Source organism: Mus caroli, chromosome 1 (genome assembly GCF_900094665.2).
Source record: "Mus caroli chromosome 1, CAROLI_EIJ_v1.1, whole genome shotgun sequence".
Lineage (NCBI taxonomy): Eukaryota > Metazoa > Chordata > Mammalia > Rodentia > Muridae > Mus > Mus caroli.
In genome coordinates, this window is record NC_034570.1 from 12,279,725 (window position 1) to 12,294,342 (window position 14,618).

Below are 14,618 nucleotides of genomic sequence, written 5' to 3' on the forward strand. Positions count from 1 at the left end.
GCGGAGTCCTGGAGCCAAGATTGCGCTCCCTGCAGGGCAGGTCACTGTCCTCCAGCTGGGAGGGTGCCGGATGTCTGCAGCCCCAAAAGGGTGCTGCCTCAGCGGCTCTGTGGCTCCCGCCTGTCCCAGAAACTGTCTGCCTCTGTGGTCCTCACTCTAACCTGTACAGACTAAGTTTGGCGGAGTCCCGGAGCCTAAAGCTGAACTCTTAGCAGCTGGAAGTTCAGGAAAAAGGGTTCTGGGCTGGCAAAAGAGCTATATGTTTATGGAAGGAATTCTAGAAGCAACAGCGCTGTACAAGCAGAGCAGCCTCTTAACAGAATACAAACTACCCAGACCCCAGCTGTTGGATAAATTCAATGTTCAGAGGGACCCTAGAGAGCATGGTGAAAAAGTACATGGAAGATAATGAATGTTGGCTAAGACAGGTGACTCTCCAAATCTGCACAGCTCAAATGACAGAAACCTAAGTGAAGGTTTATTATCTTCAAGTATGAGTGAGTCTGAGGCTAGCAAATTAGCTTGAAATTTCAGGTGTAAATCCTGAACATCAGGAGAGGTAAAAGAGAGTGGCCCTCCATATCTTGGCATACATAGTCCAAAGTACTGGCTTATAACTGTTATCACACAGCACAAAGGGACTATGGGGAAAAGATGCAGATCCTGAAAGAAAGACTGGATGGGATGTAGCTCATGGTGTCAGCATGAGGAAGACAGTTTATACATTAGTCTAAACGGCCTAGCAAATTACTAGACCAAAAAGCAAAGACTCATCTACAAAAGATAACCCATAGTTCACTTTGCAAATTTAATGACATTCAGGAACAGGTAAAACAGGTGAGGACAAACTCCTAACACACTTTTTTAGAGAACATACTGAAGCTATATACTATCTTGCATGTGAATTGGAAAAAAGAAAACAAACACACACAAACACATAATTTAAGATTTATCTTTAAAAAATAAAAATAAAGTCTTTGAGACTTTAATAGCTAAGGATTTCTTAGATGAGATCAAAAGGGCACATTTGTGTAACATCAATGTAAATGTGACTACATTCAGAATCCAAAGAAGATACTCAGTAATAAGCAAAGTACAATTAGAAACAGTGAGCAGTGGGCACTTCACAAAGGACCACTGAAACACTGGTGTGTGGCCAGCGCTCCAACAGATGGCCCCACAGCCACACATATATCAGCATACTACCCGGACTTAGTGGGTTATACTTAAAAAGAAACAAAAAAGAAAAGAGGACATGAGATTGGTAGGGTATGTGGGGGTCCAGAGCAGTTAGAAAGGGAAATGAGAAGGGTATGACCACATGTCATTGTGAACACTATGAAACTCTCACAGAGTACATTTTAAAGAACACAATTAGTTAAGGGACAGTGAACTACAGATTAGGATGTCAGAGGCACAGTGGCATGCCCTCAAGAGAACGGACATCGTGAGAAAGTAAGCACAGTAGCAGTAGAGCTCACACTGGTTCAGAGATATAACACTGAAACAGAATCAGTATGTGTGCACTTACCACTCTACAGCAATTCCACTCTAATTTGTTTTCCCAAGGGAAGTGGGAGCTGTCTGTATAAACTCTTACATATGTTTATAAATCTCATTCATAATAGTGCCAAACTTTTAACAACACAAATGTCCATCATGCAAGCCAAGTAACAATTTCTGGCATATAGCCATACAATGGACTAGTACTTGGCAGCAGAAAAGAATGAAGTGTCAACTTGCAAGACCTGGATGAACCTGAGTATTATATTGGGTAGGAGTGAAGCCAAAGCTGTGGAGTTCCATTTATACAAAGCTAGGCACCTTCAGCACCACAAAAGATTCCACAACTGTGTAGAGCCAGGGCAGAATGATGAGCTGTTGCAAAGAGACTTAAGCACATTTTTTATAATAGTGGAAGCAGCTGGTGCACAACTATAGACCTGTAAAGGAGGAATCACATGTACAACTAAAATCAACACATTTTTCTATATGGAAATTATTTCCCAACAGTCTTGATTAAAACATTTAAAAGATGCTGTGAGTTTAATATTATTTTCCAGAAGGAGTTCTTGTTTTCTCAAATATTCCAATTAAAAAACTTGGTTTATACTTAAAAAAAGGATAGTACTATATATAGTTGTTTTTCTAATATATATTTTTGACAGTTAAGTATTTTTAAATTACATTTATGCATTTCACTTGTGTCTGTGTGTGGATATGTGTGTGTGTGTATGGGTGTGTGTGTGTGTGTGTGTGTGTGTGTGTGTGTGTATAGGGCAGAGGACAGGAGCTGGCTCTCCTTCTACTATGTGGGTCCTGTGGGTTAAATTTAGGCTGTCAGTCTTGGTGGCAAATGTCTTTACACATTGAGCCACCTCATCATTCCTAAATTTTTTTGTTGCTGTGACCAAAATCAGGAAGTAGAACTTTCTATACCCTAAATTATGCCAAGATTTTAAAACATAATCACAATTAGCAAAGTAATTTATTGTATTACTAATATTATATTTAACACATATAGCCTTAAATGAGTATTTATATGACACTTTATTTTAAAATAAAACCCAAATTCCCTTTTAGCTCAAAACAATCTGAAGTTTAGATGGCTCAGACTGCTTGTGTAAAGGTAAGGGCAGAAACAAAGCTATTCATCTTTATCTTATTAAAACAAACTACTGTCCATAGGCCCATGGGTCACACCACACACTAAACCCATTACAGACATCAGCCTTCAAACACTATGCAACTAACTAATATGGTTTAAAATAAAGACCAGCCAGGAGTGGTAGTTCTTGCCTATAATCCAAGCACCCAGGATGTAACAACAGAGGCATCAGGAGTTTGAGGAGCCAATCTGCATAGTGAATTCAAGGCTATCTTGGGCTACATGAGACCCTGTCTCAAAATTTAAAAAGGTGAACAACAATAATTTCCAAAACACAAATGTGCCAGGTTATTCTGATATAATATACACAATGCCTATATCAATGTATACTACAAGCCAGTCCATAAATATCAATTTCCTTCCCTTATTTTTTCCAATGTCGCCTAAATCGGACACTGTACTGGCTGGTTTGTGTCAACTTGACACAGGCTGGAGTTATCACAGAGAAAGGAGCTTCAGTTGAGGAAATGCCTCCATGAGATCCAGCTGTGGGGCATTTTCTCAATTAGTGATCAAGGGGGAAACATCCCTTGTGGGTGGGACCATCCCTGGGCTGGTAGTCTTGGTTCTATAAGGGCGCAGGCTGAGCAAGCCAGGGGAGGCAAGCCAGTAAAGAACATCCCTCCATGGCCTCTGCATCAGCTCCTGCTTCCTGACCTGCTTGAGTTCCAGTCCTGACTTCCTTTGGCGATGAACAGCAGTGTGGAAGTGTAAGCCGAATAAACCCTTTCCTACCCAACTTGCTTCTTGGTCATGATGTTTGTGCAGGAATAGAAACCCTGACTAAGACAGACACATATCCCCTAGTGTCACAGTAGGTGGTTTTAAGCTGTTTTGAATTTGAAGAATCTTTTTACATTCGATATTCCATCGTGTTTTCTTTCTCTTGCTGGCAAGGTGGTAAAGGCACCTACAGCCATGGTTGATGACCTGGATTCAATCCCTGGAATTCACATGATGGGAGAAGAAGGCTGAGATTCTCTCACATATACAGTCATACACACTTACAGTCATACACACTTACAGTCATACACATAGAAACCCCACCCTCAAGCAACCAACCAACCCTTCAACCAGAGCTGCTATATGAGAATTTAGACAACTCAAGAAAGCACTGAATGTCAAAAAGGGTAACAGTGGAATTATTCAACATAATGTGGGTACTATAACTAATGTCATTGGATCAAATAATCCATAGCACTGCTAATTTTCCTGCCACAAAGAAATGCAATCCACATTAAAATAAAAAGCAAGCTTTCCCTCAAATATTTGATCTTCAAATAATTCCAAATAGCAAACTCTTAATGTTGAGTTGAAGCATCTTCTAACAAATGCCTCTTCTTAGGGAGGATACATGGTGACAGCCATTTTGCTCCTGCACCATAGTCACTTACTTCAGGTGGAGCATCTTTGCCTTTAGAGGTCTAAAACTGTGTCTTTAAGATTTTTCTTAAATATTTTTTATTATTTAAATGCATTTTATACAACAAACATATTAATAATATTGAATATCTTGAGAATCAAATAATACATAAAAATTGTTCAACTTTTATATTCATATCCCTTCATACACTAAAAGTATCATTACTGAACATTTAATACTATCCATAACTGAGGATTCTATATCTAAAGTTGAGTACTAAATTGTTTCAAAACATACAAAATATTCTTTAGAAGTTAAGCATAGTAAAAGAGCATAAAATATTAAAAATGAATCATTAAGAAATATATCCAAAAGCCCTTATGTGATACCACCTGACATTGTGCGAGCGTATTTAAAAGGTATTCTATATCTGTGTACATTGTCTAACAATAAATTTACTTAAAAAAAGATTATCAGTGTCTCTAGGAGAGAAATTATTTTATCAGTAAGAATATTTTTAAGATTTCAAAATAGCAAAAACTCTTTGAAGTTAAATTTTAAGAAAATGCTAATCTCAAGAACAGTGAGGAAAAGTATAAGTAATATTTCCATGATGTTTGTAGAACATGGTTTTAATATTTTCAACTGATAATATTCAACAAACAGAATACTTATTTTAAGATATATTTCATTGTTATGTCTCCCTTTTCATTTCTGATTTTATTAATTTGGATACTATCTCTGTGCACTCTAGTTAGTCTGGCTAAGGGTTTATCTGTCTTGTTGCTTTTCGCAAAGAAACAGCTCCTGGTTTTGTTGAATCTTTGTATAGTTCTTTGTGTTTCTACTTGGTTGATTTCAGCCCTGAGTTTGATTATTTACTGCTATCTACTCCTCTTGGGTGTATTTGCTTCTTTTTGTTCTACAGCTTTCAGGTGTGCTGTCAAGCTGTTAGTGTAAGCTCTTTTCAGTTTCTTTTTGGAGACACTTAGAGCTGAGTTTTCCTCTTACCACTGCTTTCATTGTGTCCCATAAGTTTTGCTATGATGTGTCTTCATTTTCATTAAATTCTAAAAAGCCTTTTTTTTTCTTCCTTGACCAAGTTATCATTGAGTAGAGCGTTGTTCAGCTTCCATATGTATGTGTGCTTTCTGTTGTTTTTGTTGGTATTTAAGACCAGCCTTAGTCTGTGGTGATATGATAGGGTCATGGGATTATTTCAATCTTCTTGTATCTGTGAAGGCCTATTTTGTGACTGATTAGATGGTCAATTTTGGAGAAGGTACCATGAGGTGCTGAGAAGAAGATATATTCTTTTGCTTTAGGATGAAATGTTCCATAAATATCTGTTAGACTTCACTGTGTCTGTTCAGCTTCTGTTTCCATGATCTGTCCATTGCTGAGAGTGGGGTGTTGAAGTCTCCCAGTATTATTGTGTGGGTATGATGTATGCTTTGAGCTTTAGTAGAGTTTCTTTTATGAATGTGGGTGCCCTTGCTTTTTTGGAGCATAGATGTTCAGAATTGAGAGGTCTTCATGGTAGACTTTTCTTTTGACCAGTACTTGGTGTCCTTTCTTACCTTTTTTTTTTTTTTTTTTGATAACTTTTGGTTGAAAGATGATTTTATTCAATATTAGAATAGCTACTCCAGCTTGTTTCTTGGGACCATTTGCTTGGAAAATTGTTTTCTAACATTTTACTCTGAGATAGTGTCTGTCCTTGTCACTGAGGTGTGTTTCCTGTATGCAGCAAAATGCTGGGTCCTGTTTATGTATCCAGTCTGTTAGTCTATGTCTTTTTTGGAGAACTGAGTCCACTGATGTTAAGAGATATTATGGAAAAGTGATTGTTATTTCCTGTTATTTTTGTTGTTAGAGGTGAAATTATGTTTGTACAGCTATCTTGTTTTGTGTTTGTTGAAAAATTACTTTCTTGCTTTTTCTAGGGTGTAGTTTCCCTCCTTTTGTTGGTGTTTTCTATCTATTATCCTTTGTAGGGCTGGATTTATGGAAAGATATTGTGCAAATTTGATTTTGTCATGCAATATCTTGTTTTCTCTCTATATGGTAATTCAAAGTTTCACTGGGTATAGTAGCCTGGTATTTGTGTTCTCTTAGTGTCTGTATGACATCTGCCCAGGAACTAGCTTTCATAGTCTCTGGGGAGAAGTCTGGTGTAATTCTGATAGGTCTGCCTTTATATGTTACTTGACCTTTTCCCCTACTGCTTTTAATATTCTTTCTTTGTTTAGTGCATTTGGTGTTTTGACTGTTATGTGACTGGAAGAATTTGTTTTCTGGTCCAGTCTATTTGTAGTTCTATAGGCTTCTTGTATGTTCATGGGCATCTCTTTCATTAGGTTAGGGAAGTTTTCTTCTATAATTTTGTTGAAGATATTTACTGGTCCTTTAAGTTGGGAATCTTCACTCTCTTCTATACCTATTATCCTTAGGTTTCTCCTTCTTATTGTGTTCTGGGTTTCCTGGATGGTTTGGGTTAGGAACTTTTTGCATTTTGTATTTTCTTTGACTGTTCTGTCAATGTTCTCTATGGCATCGTATGCACCTGAGATTCTCTCTTCTGTCTCTTGTATTCTCTTGTGATGCTTGCATCTATGACTCCTGATCTTTCCTGGGTTTCCTAAACTCCAGGGTTGTGATTTCTTTATTTTTTCTATTTCCATTTTTAGATCTTGAATGGTTTTGTTCATTTCCTTCACCTGTTTGGTTGTGTTTTTCTGTAATTCTTTAAGGGATTTTGTGTTTCTTCTTTAAGGGCTTCTACCTATTTACCCTGTGCTCTCCTATATTTCTTTAAGGGAGTTATTTATGCCCTTCTTAAAGTCCTCTATCACCATCAGGAGAAGTGATTTTTAGATCCGAATTTTGCTTTTCTAGTGTAATGGCATATCTAGAACTTGGTATGGTAGGAGAGTTGGGTTCTGATGATGCCAAGTAAACTTGGTTTCTGTTGCTTATGCTTATGCTTGCTTCCAGTCATCTTATTTTCTCTAGTGCTACCTGTCCTCGATACATCTGACTGGAGCCTGTGCTTCCTGTGACCCTGGTTGTGTCAGAACTCCTCAGAGTTCAGCTGTCTTTGTGATACTGGGTGTGTCATAGCTCCTGGAAATCAAACTGCCTCTGGGACCCTGAGATCCTAGTGTGAACAAGCTCCTGTGATCATGTGGTCCTGGGTGTGTTAGAGCGCCTGGGAGTGGAGCTTCCTCTGGGTGTTGTGGAACTGGCTATGGAGTTTGTGCCCCATGTCTTTACGTTTTTATGTGGGAAAATGTAGTATATTATACTTTACTCTCAAAGTTTATACAAATGATACCATCTAATGGACATACTGCAGCTCTTTAGAATAAGGTCCATTTTGAACAATTTGGTGCCAAACTACAGTCTGCCTTGCTTATTTCTTATCTGTGTAATTGCTACCCATCAAAGTAAGAAGTTAAATTCATCTAAGAAAGATAACTTGCTAATGTTATTCATTTTTATTTCAAATTGAACACCAAGATTTCTTCAAAGACAAGGATTTTCTCTACAGTCTTTTTTTTTTTTTTTTTTTTTTTTTTGAGACAGGGTTTCTCTGTATAGCTTTGGCTATCCTGGAACTCACTTTGTAGACCAGGCTGGCCTCGAACTGAACTCAGAAATCTGCCTGCCTCTGCCTCCCAAGTGCTGGGATTAAAGGATAGGATTTGCTGAAGGAGGCAGAGGCAGGAGGATCACGAGTTCTACAGTCTTTTTATGTTTCAGTAAAATAAGGTTATTTGGAATTCTGTAATAGAGGTGATGTGTAATTCATTTTTGAAAAAATAGTTGTATGTTTGCAAACTTCTGGGGGTTTAGCCAGCATAGAGTCTAACAATATCTGGCACAGTAAGTCAAATTGCATACGTTGAGTTGCCCATTCAAACAATATACCTAAACATTTGGGTCATTATAGGAAGACCAAATACATACCAAATTTTCTGAGTCTTTGGGAAGAATCTGAGGTTAAGCACAAGAGGTGCTTTGAGGGAGTAACTGGAAATCACAGACGCATACACTAACCCCAGACCAAGACCACTTACCACTTTCTTACCACTCTAGACTGTGACTTACATCATAGCTTAGATAAGAATCTGAACTCAGATGGAATACAGGAAAGATTATATTTCAAAGAGAATGTGGAGAAGATGAATGGCTTCTTTCTCCATATTCTATTTGCAAAAAAATATATTGTACTTTTATTGGCCATTTAAAAATTACATATCCCATTCTTAAAAAACACCACCATCACCAAGAAAATACTTCACTGTAAACATCCACTCTGAAGATTTTAGAAAGTGGATTATTAAGTATCCTGTGTGGAGAATAGAAGGAGAGAAGATCCTGAGGCAGCCTAGCCTCTCCTTCCTATCTGTGCCCCATTAGAATGCATTCTGTATTACTATTACACTGTAGACCTACAACAAAGCCTGTACCACCAAAATGAACCCAAAGCAACTCACTTCAAGAGAAGACAGATGAATTGTAGTTACATGAGTTTCTCTGAAAACAAAACAAAACAAAACAAAAAACAGTTTCCTGTTTAAGTACACAGTCTCCTTTAGCTAGAAATGGCATCACTATGTAAAACTCACATTTTTAAAAACAAACTAATATAATTTAACTGAAAACCAATTAAGTGCTTCCCTATGTCACTCATGTAAGGAATAAACAATATATTTAATTCTAAAGGGCTGACAAATGATACCATCAGGTGAACGGTGATCATATTAACAGAGAAGATGAAAGGAAATTAATTATATCTAGGAAAGTTATTTGCTAAAGTGATTTCATTTTCATTTCAAATTGAATTTTCCTCATGACTCTTTTGAACAAGCAACCAATCATTCTTACTACTTACTGGTAACATGAGTACAAAGATGCATAGTAAGGGTAAGTTCTTTAAGAAGAAGGCAATGTGTAAGAAAATAATCTACTTCAGCTCAAACGCCCAGGGTTCCAACTACCTTTGCCACAGTTTCCTAATAAACTGAATAACTTTGAAAGTCCGTGTGGTTTTGTAACTAAAGACTAGCAAAAGTTACAACAGGAAGTTCTGGAACACTATGACTTAACTACAGCTTTGACTTTGTTTTTCAAATATGCAGGGGTTATAAATGCAGACTTGTTATATTATACAATGTCTGCGGTTCACAAACTATTGACATAAATACTTTTCTAAAAATGTCAAACTAGTAAGAATTTCCAGGTTCTAAAAGATAATTAAAATGCACTCAAGAGAACTTAAGAGAAAAAAATATCATTTATGAAAGAGTTTGAAAGACATTGTTCCTAAAATACCTCTTTTGGTGGTAGAGGCCTACAAGAGGCCTCAGCAGTTAAGAGCACAGATTGCTTTTGAAAAGGACTGGAGTCCAGTTCCCAGTACACACCTGTGATCCAGTTCCAGAGGATCTGATGCCTTTGGCCTCCAAGAGCATCTGCACAAACACACGCACGCACACACACTCACACACACATACATATACATGCACACATACATATGCTCTCTCTCACACACACATGCACATACATATATACACACACACATTCACTCTCACACACATACACATATACATACACACACATACATATACATACATACACATACACTCTCACACACATACACATATATATACACACACATACACATATACATACACACATACTCTCACACACATACACATATACATACACACACATATACTCTCACACACATATACATACACATGTACATACACACACACTCTTTGTAAAAACCTTCAATGGGAATTCCTGAGAATGAAAGGATGATTAGGAATGGGTGTCAGTCACACTCTGATTTATGAAATCAGTATTGTTAAGAGCACTCATTGTGTAATAATTTTATTTTGTAGGTTTATACAGAAGAAAATGAACTTAATACCTACATGTGCCTGAGCAAGTTACATTTTGTCATTTGTAAATTTCAATTAAAGACTGGGAAATGAAAATAAAATTAAGTTACAGCAACTTCTTTTTCCACAGACTCATCTGACTTACTTTGGCACTACAAGAGAGCACAGTAGCTTTGTTAGGCTTAAATCATGCCACAGTGGGCAATGGAAGGCCTAAGCAGAGCCTACACATTCAGTAGGAATGACAACTGTTCAATGTGGAATGAGATGAAAAGCTACTGGCCTACAAACAAAGAAAATGAATTTATTGTTTTCAAATTCCAGAAATCAAAGTAACAGAAGAGCATATAATTTCTAACAAGCTGGTCTTCCACTTTCTAGCTACAGTCTAATTAAATCATCTAAGAAACAAAAAATCTGTATATTTTCCTACCTGAGAAAATTACCAAGAAAGAAATACACTTTAAAACTCTTATCACAAAGAACCTTCTAGGATGACATGATGATGTGTACACATATCACAGACCAGAGGCCACTCTCCAGAGACTGTTTGCCTTGTGGCTGCAGGCTGTGATCCACGAGCAGCACATTTCCCAGCAGCACCCGCTCATTCCAGTGACACAGCACAGTAATGTGTAACCACCACTGTCACCGATCTGGAGATGTTTACCTTGTCCATGAGTGAGAGCATATTACCACAGAGCAAGCTTTTGAGATAGGTGTAAGCAGTGAGCCCAGCAATAGGGTAGTAGACTATAATTCGGTTAAAGTGAAGATAGGATAAGTCCTGTCATGGCCAAGGACTAATGCATAAGGAACTCAGAAACTTCAAAACTCAGCCAAAAGCCAGAGTGCAACATGTACTGCGTGCACAGAGCCGAGCCACTCGTAGACATTTATAAATGAGCAGTGGGTCTCTTTTCATCACAGTTTATTTTAATTTATACTATGCAGATTATTGGTAGAACTAAATATTAGTCTAGTGCTTTCACTATATGAATCAAAGTCTTTTGTTTAAACAGTGATTTATTGTAATTCTTAAGGTAAATAACAAATTCTAAAATTATAACTTGAAATTAAGTATTTAAATTTCAGATGACAGAGTCAATAATTAGTAACAGCTTCTTCAGCTTTGTATTAATAGTGTGATTAAAAACACTAGCAACTCCCTGGCAATAGAGTTGAAAGAATCAGACGGGATCTGTGACGTAAAAAAACCAAACAAAACATGCAAAATACTCCCAACACATCATCTTCTTTCTCATTGTATAACTGATGCCGTGAAACATTTATAATACATGATATCTTCTACATAATACAGATCTAGAACATTTCTACAAGAAATTACAGAGTTTGGTCTTAAGAAGGAAGACTAAGATGGAAGGTGAAGCAGTGAAATGTGGGAAGCCAGAGTGTCCTGTGCACACGCAAGCTGCAGTCTCATCCCGTCGGTTGACAGTTATGCTTCAGTACTTGGCTTTCAACGCAACTAGGAGTCGGCACACATAAACTCCCTTCCCACAATTAGCAATTCCTTTAAAATCTCTCCTGTATAGAAAGGGCTGTTGGTTTCATGGGGTATTTCCCCCAAGGGAACAAGAATAAATAGGAAAAAAGCTTCATCCCCAATCCACACACATGACTCAGCTGAGACCATCATGAGACAGCTGCTGTATCAGTGGAGGGAGATGCTTTCCACCCTGGCTCAGCACATGATCCAGTACAAGATACTCATTATACCTCCACATCCACAAAGTGTTCCACTACTGTTCAGTGCCATGTTTAATGCCCCCTAAGGTAACAGACTTCAAGGGTGCTGGACCTTATAAATGTACCTGTGTCATTACTAGCTGCAGGATGGGAAATTCAAAACTGCTATAAAATCAAATCAACAGCAGAAAGAGTCAACCGTGACGGTAAAAAGGGGAAGTGATGTAAACACTAACACCAAATGTCTCCTGGGAGAATCTTGGTTGGGCAAAACAAAATGAGAAGATGGATGTGCCAATCAAGACCAACTGGAAGACAGGACCCAGGAGGAAGGCAAGGATGGAGATATGAGGGAGAAGGGAGGGGAAGAGAGGAAGGGAGACAGGATTGGAACGGAAGAGGGAAGGGAAGAAAGAGAGGGAGGGAGAAAGAGAGAGACAGAGAGAGTATAAATGTGAGTATCAATATGGCAGAAAGCCAGGCAGCAACAGAGTTCCTGGACAGAAGTGACAGAAAACAAGACATGTGCTATGAATCTCTTTTTTTCTGTCTTTTGTGTTTCTAAATAATTTACAATGTTAATGGCATGGAGGCCACATTAGCAGGCAAGAATGAGCCTTCTGGTGGACAGAAATGAAGGATTTGGGGCTAATGAGTTTTATTTTCTCTTTTTTGTTTTTTTCTTTAAAATCATACCTGAAAGCCTTGAATCCTTGCTAAATATTCCAGTTGTTTTGAAGGCTGTACTGAAGAACAAGGGGAAGTAGGAGAACTTCCTTTTAAACCTATGGCTTCAGCAGTAGGAGATGTTCCATTCATAAGGAGTTCCCTGGCAACTGTGGCTGAACTAGTTGATGAGGGAGACACACTGAAGAAAGAGCTTGAAGGTTGGTTCATATCTTTGGGTGATAAGTAGCTTAGAGTTGTGCCAGAGGTCACTCTGTGGCGGCTAGCTTCCATCTCTTGATAAACATCAGGAGAAAGATGAAGAATTCCTTTTGGAGCTATGAATAAAATAAAGGTACACTGTTAATAACTTACAATAATTAATACAGAGATACATTATAGCATTATGGAGTCACTGGCTTCCTTTGCTATAGTGAGAAGGAAACAAGAAACTGTCCACGGAGCCTTTTCCTGATGCCTGCGGAGGCATACACTCAGAGTCTGACACTAGTCTAAAAGTCCCATGTGGAGGAGGCTGGGAATGCACAACATCTTCACTCCCAAATCCAATATTTTTGTATCTCACATAATAGAAGCAACATCCCCAAATATGCATCAACTGAGGCACAGAAGACAAAAGGAAGGCAGCATCAGTCCGAATACCATCTTCAGAGACACAGACCCTAATATCCAGTGCTTTCCTCTCCAAGGGCCATACATACCATAGACAGCTCTGGACACTGAAGTTTTTGTTTATTTTTTTTAAGACTGTACTTCTATTTTTTTTCTCCAACATAATATTTTTATTGATTATTTGGGAATTTTACACAATGCACACTGATGACATTCACCTCCTATTCCTTCTAGGTCCACCTATCCACCCACCCTTTTGCCCTCATTAAAAAAAAGGGGTGGGGGAAGAAGAAAGAAAAGAAGATCACAACAAGTACAGTTTGTGAGGCTCATACACTCCCTGGAGCATGGTCTAACTCCCAGTGGCCATTTCCTTAAAGATAACTGAGTTTTCCCCCACCCCAAACCCCACCAGAAGCCATCAACTATGAAGGGCTACATTTCAGCATCTTTATTATAATTTTTAAGTACTCTTTTCAAAGGCTTCCTGTCTAGACTGTTTCTTTCTTTGGGTGTGTGGGTGTGGGGGTGATCACAGAAGCCTTCATTCTCAATTATGAGTGAATCTCAAGTCACTGATAGAACTAAAAAGAACCTTCCTTGCCCATAACAGCCGATGGCAGCAGGATCACTAATCTACATGGTCCCTGGTGGCAGCACAAATCAGACACCAACATGGCCTCTGACAGCAGCACAGACCATGGATATCCACATGGTCTCCTGCCAAGTCCTGTACGAACATGGAGAAGGAAGAGCATGGCACAGCTCCTGCCCCTGGAGCAGAGCTAGCAGGGCATGGGCCTTCAGGATGTTAACAGTTGCCAGGTGTAAAGCCTGCTTATATAATAATGTGTATACTTTACTTTATGCTCCTCCTTCAGGAGGTGTTCTCCCTGCCAAGGTTAATGACTCCATGATAATTAGAAGCAGCGTGAGTCTGGGAAGCTAATGACCTTGGCAAAATGGTAAACACTGTGACCTTCATGGGCAGCCCCTGGCTTTTGTTACTATGAGGCAGCTCTCCAAAAGGAAGGCAATAGAGCAATAAGGATGCCCTCATTCCTTGAAGCAGCATCTCAGTGTGAATGCTTGGATAGAGTTGTGGTCTCCTGCTGCACAGTAAAGTTGCAGCTGAGTTTTGTCGGTGAATAAAGAAGATTCCTTTCTAGAGTCCGCCTAGAAGGGCAGACACAGACATGTAAATTTATATAATTGGGGGTCAGTTTCTGAGTGGTTTTCAACTTCAACATTGGTAACTATAAAGATCACTCAAAATTCAGGTTTTTTATGTTGTAAAATTAAGTTGCTTTTCAATAATATAATGACCTAAAATATCATCAAATAACAAATTAAGATATAAATATTTAAGGAACTTTAACTTGTCATTTACGTTTTCACAGAAAACTTTTATTTCTACTAGGATAAACTAAATACACTTCTTCCAAAACAAAGTCCAGCAATTTTAAATACTCATTGTCACTGAACAGTACTCAACTTTTCATTGCTGTTTTGGATAAGCTTTTTTCATGTAACTACCCTAGGTCCTGTTCCTTCACTAAACTCAGTTTTTTTTTAATTTTTAATATTTTTATTACATATTTTCCTCAATTACATTTCCAATGCTATCCCAAAAGTCCCCCATAGCGCCCCCCACTTCCCTACC

The 14,618-nt window shown here is 38.2% G+C and overlaps 1 protein-coding gene across 6 annotated transcripts in view; it reads right to left on the reverse strand.

The window, feature by feature from the left end:
• The window catches only part of Stau2 (staufen double-stranded RNA binding protein 2), a 292,336-nt gene that overhangs the window by 111,082 nt on the left and 166,636 nt on the right, over positions 1-14,618 (reverse strand). For all 6 annotated transcript variants that reach the window (XM_029474163.1, XM_021172712.2, XM_021171933.2 and 3 more), the window contains one exon: positions 12,353-12,660. In XM_029474163.1, coding sequence (XP_029330023.1) covers positions 12,353-12,660 — 308 coding nt within the window. The remainder of the gene's footprint in view (positions 1-12,352; positions 12,661-14,618) is intronic.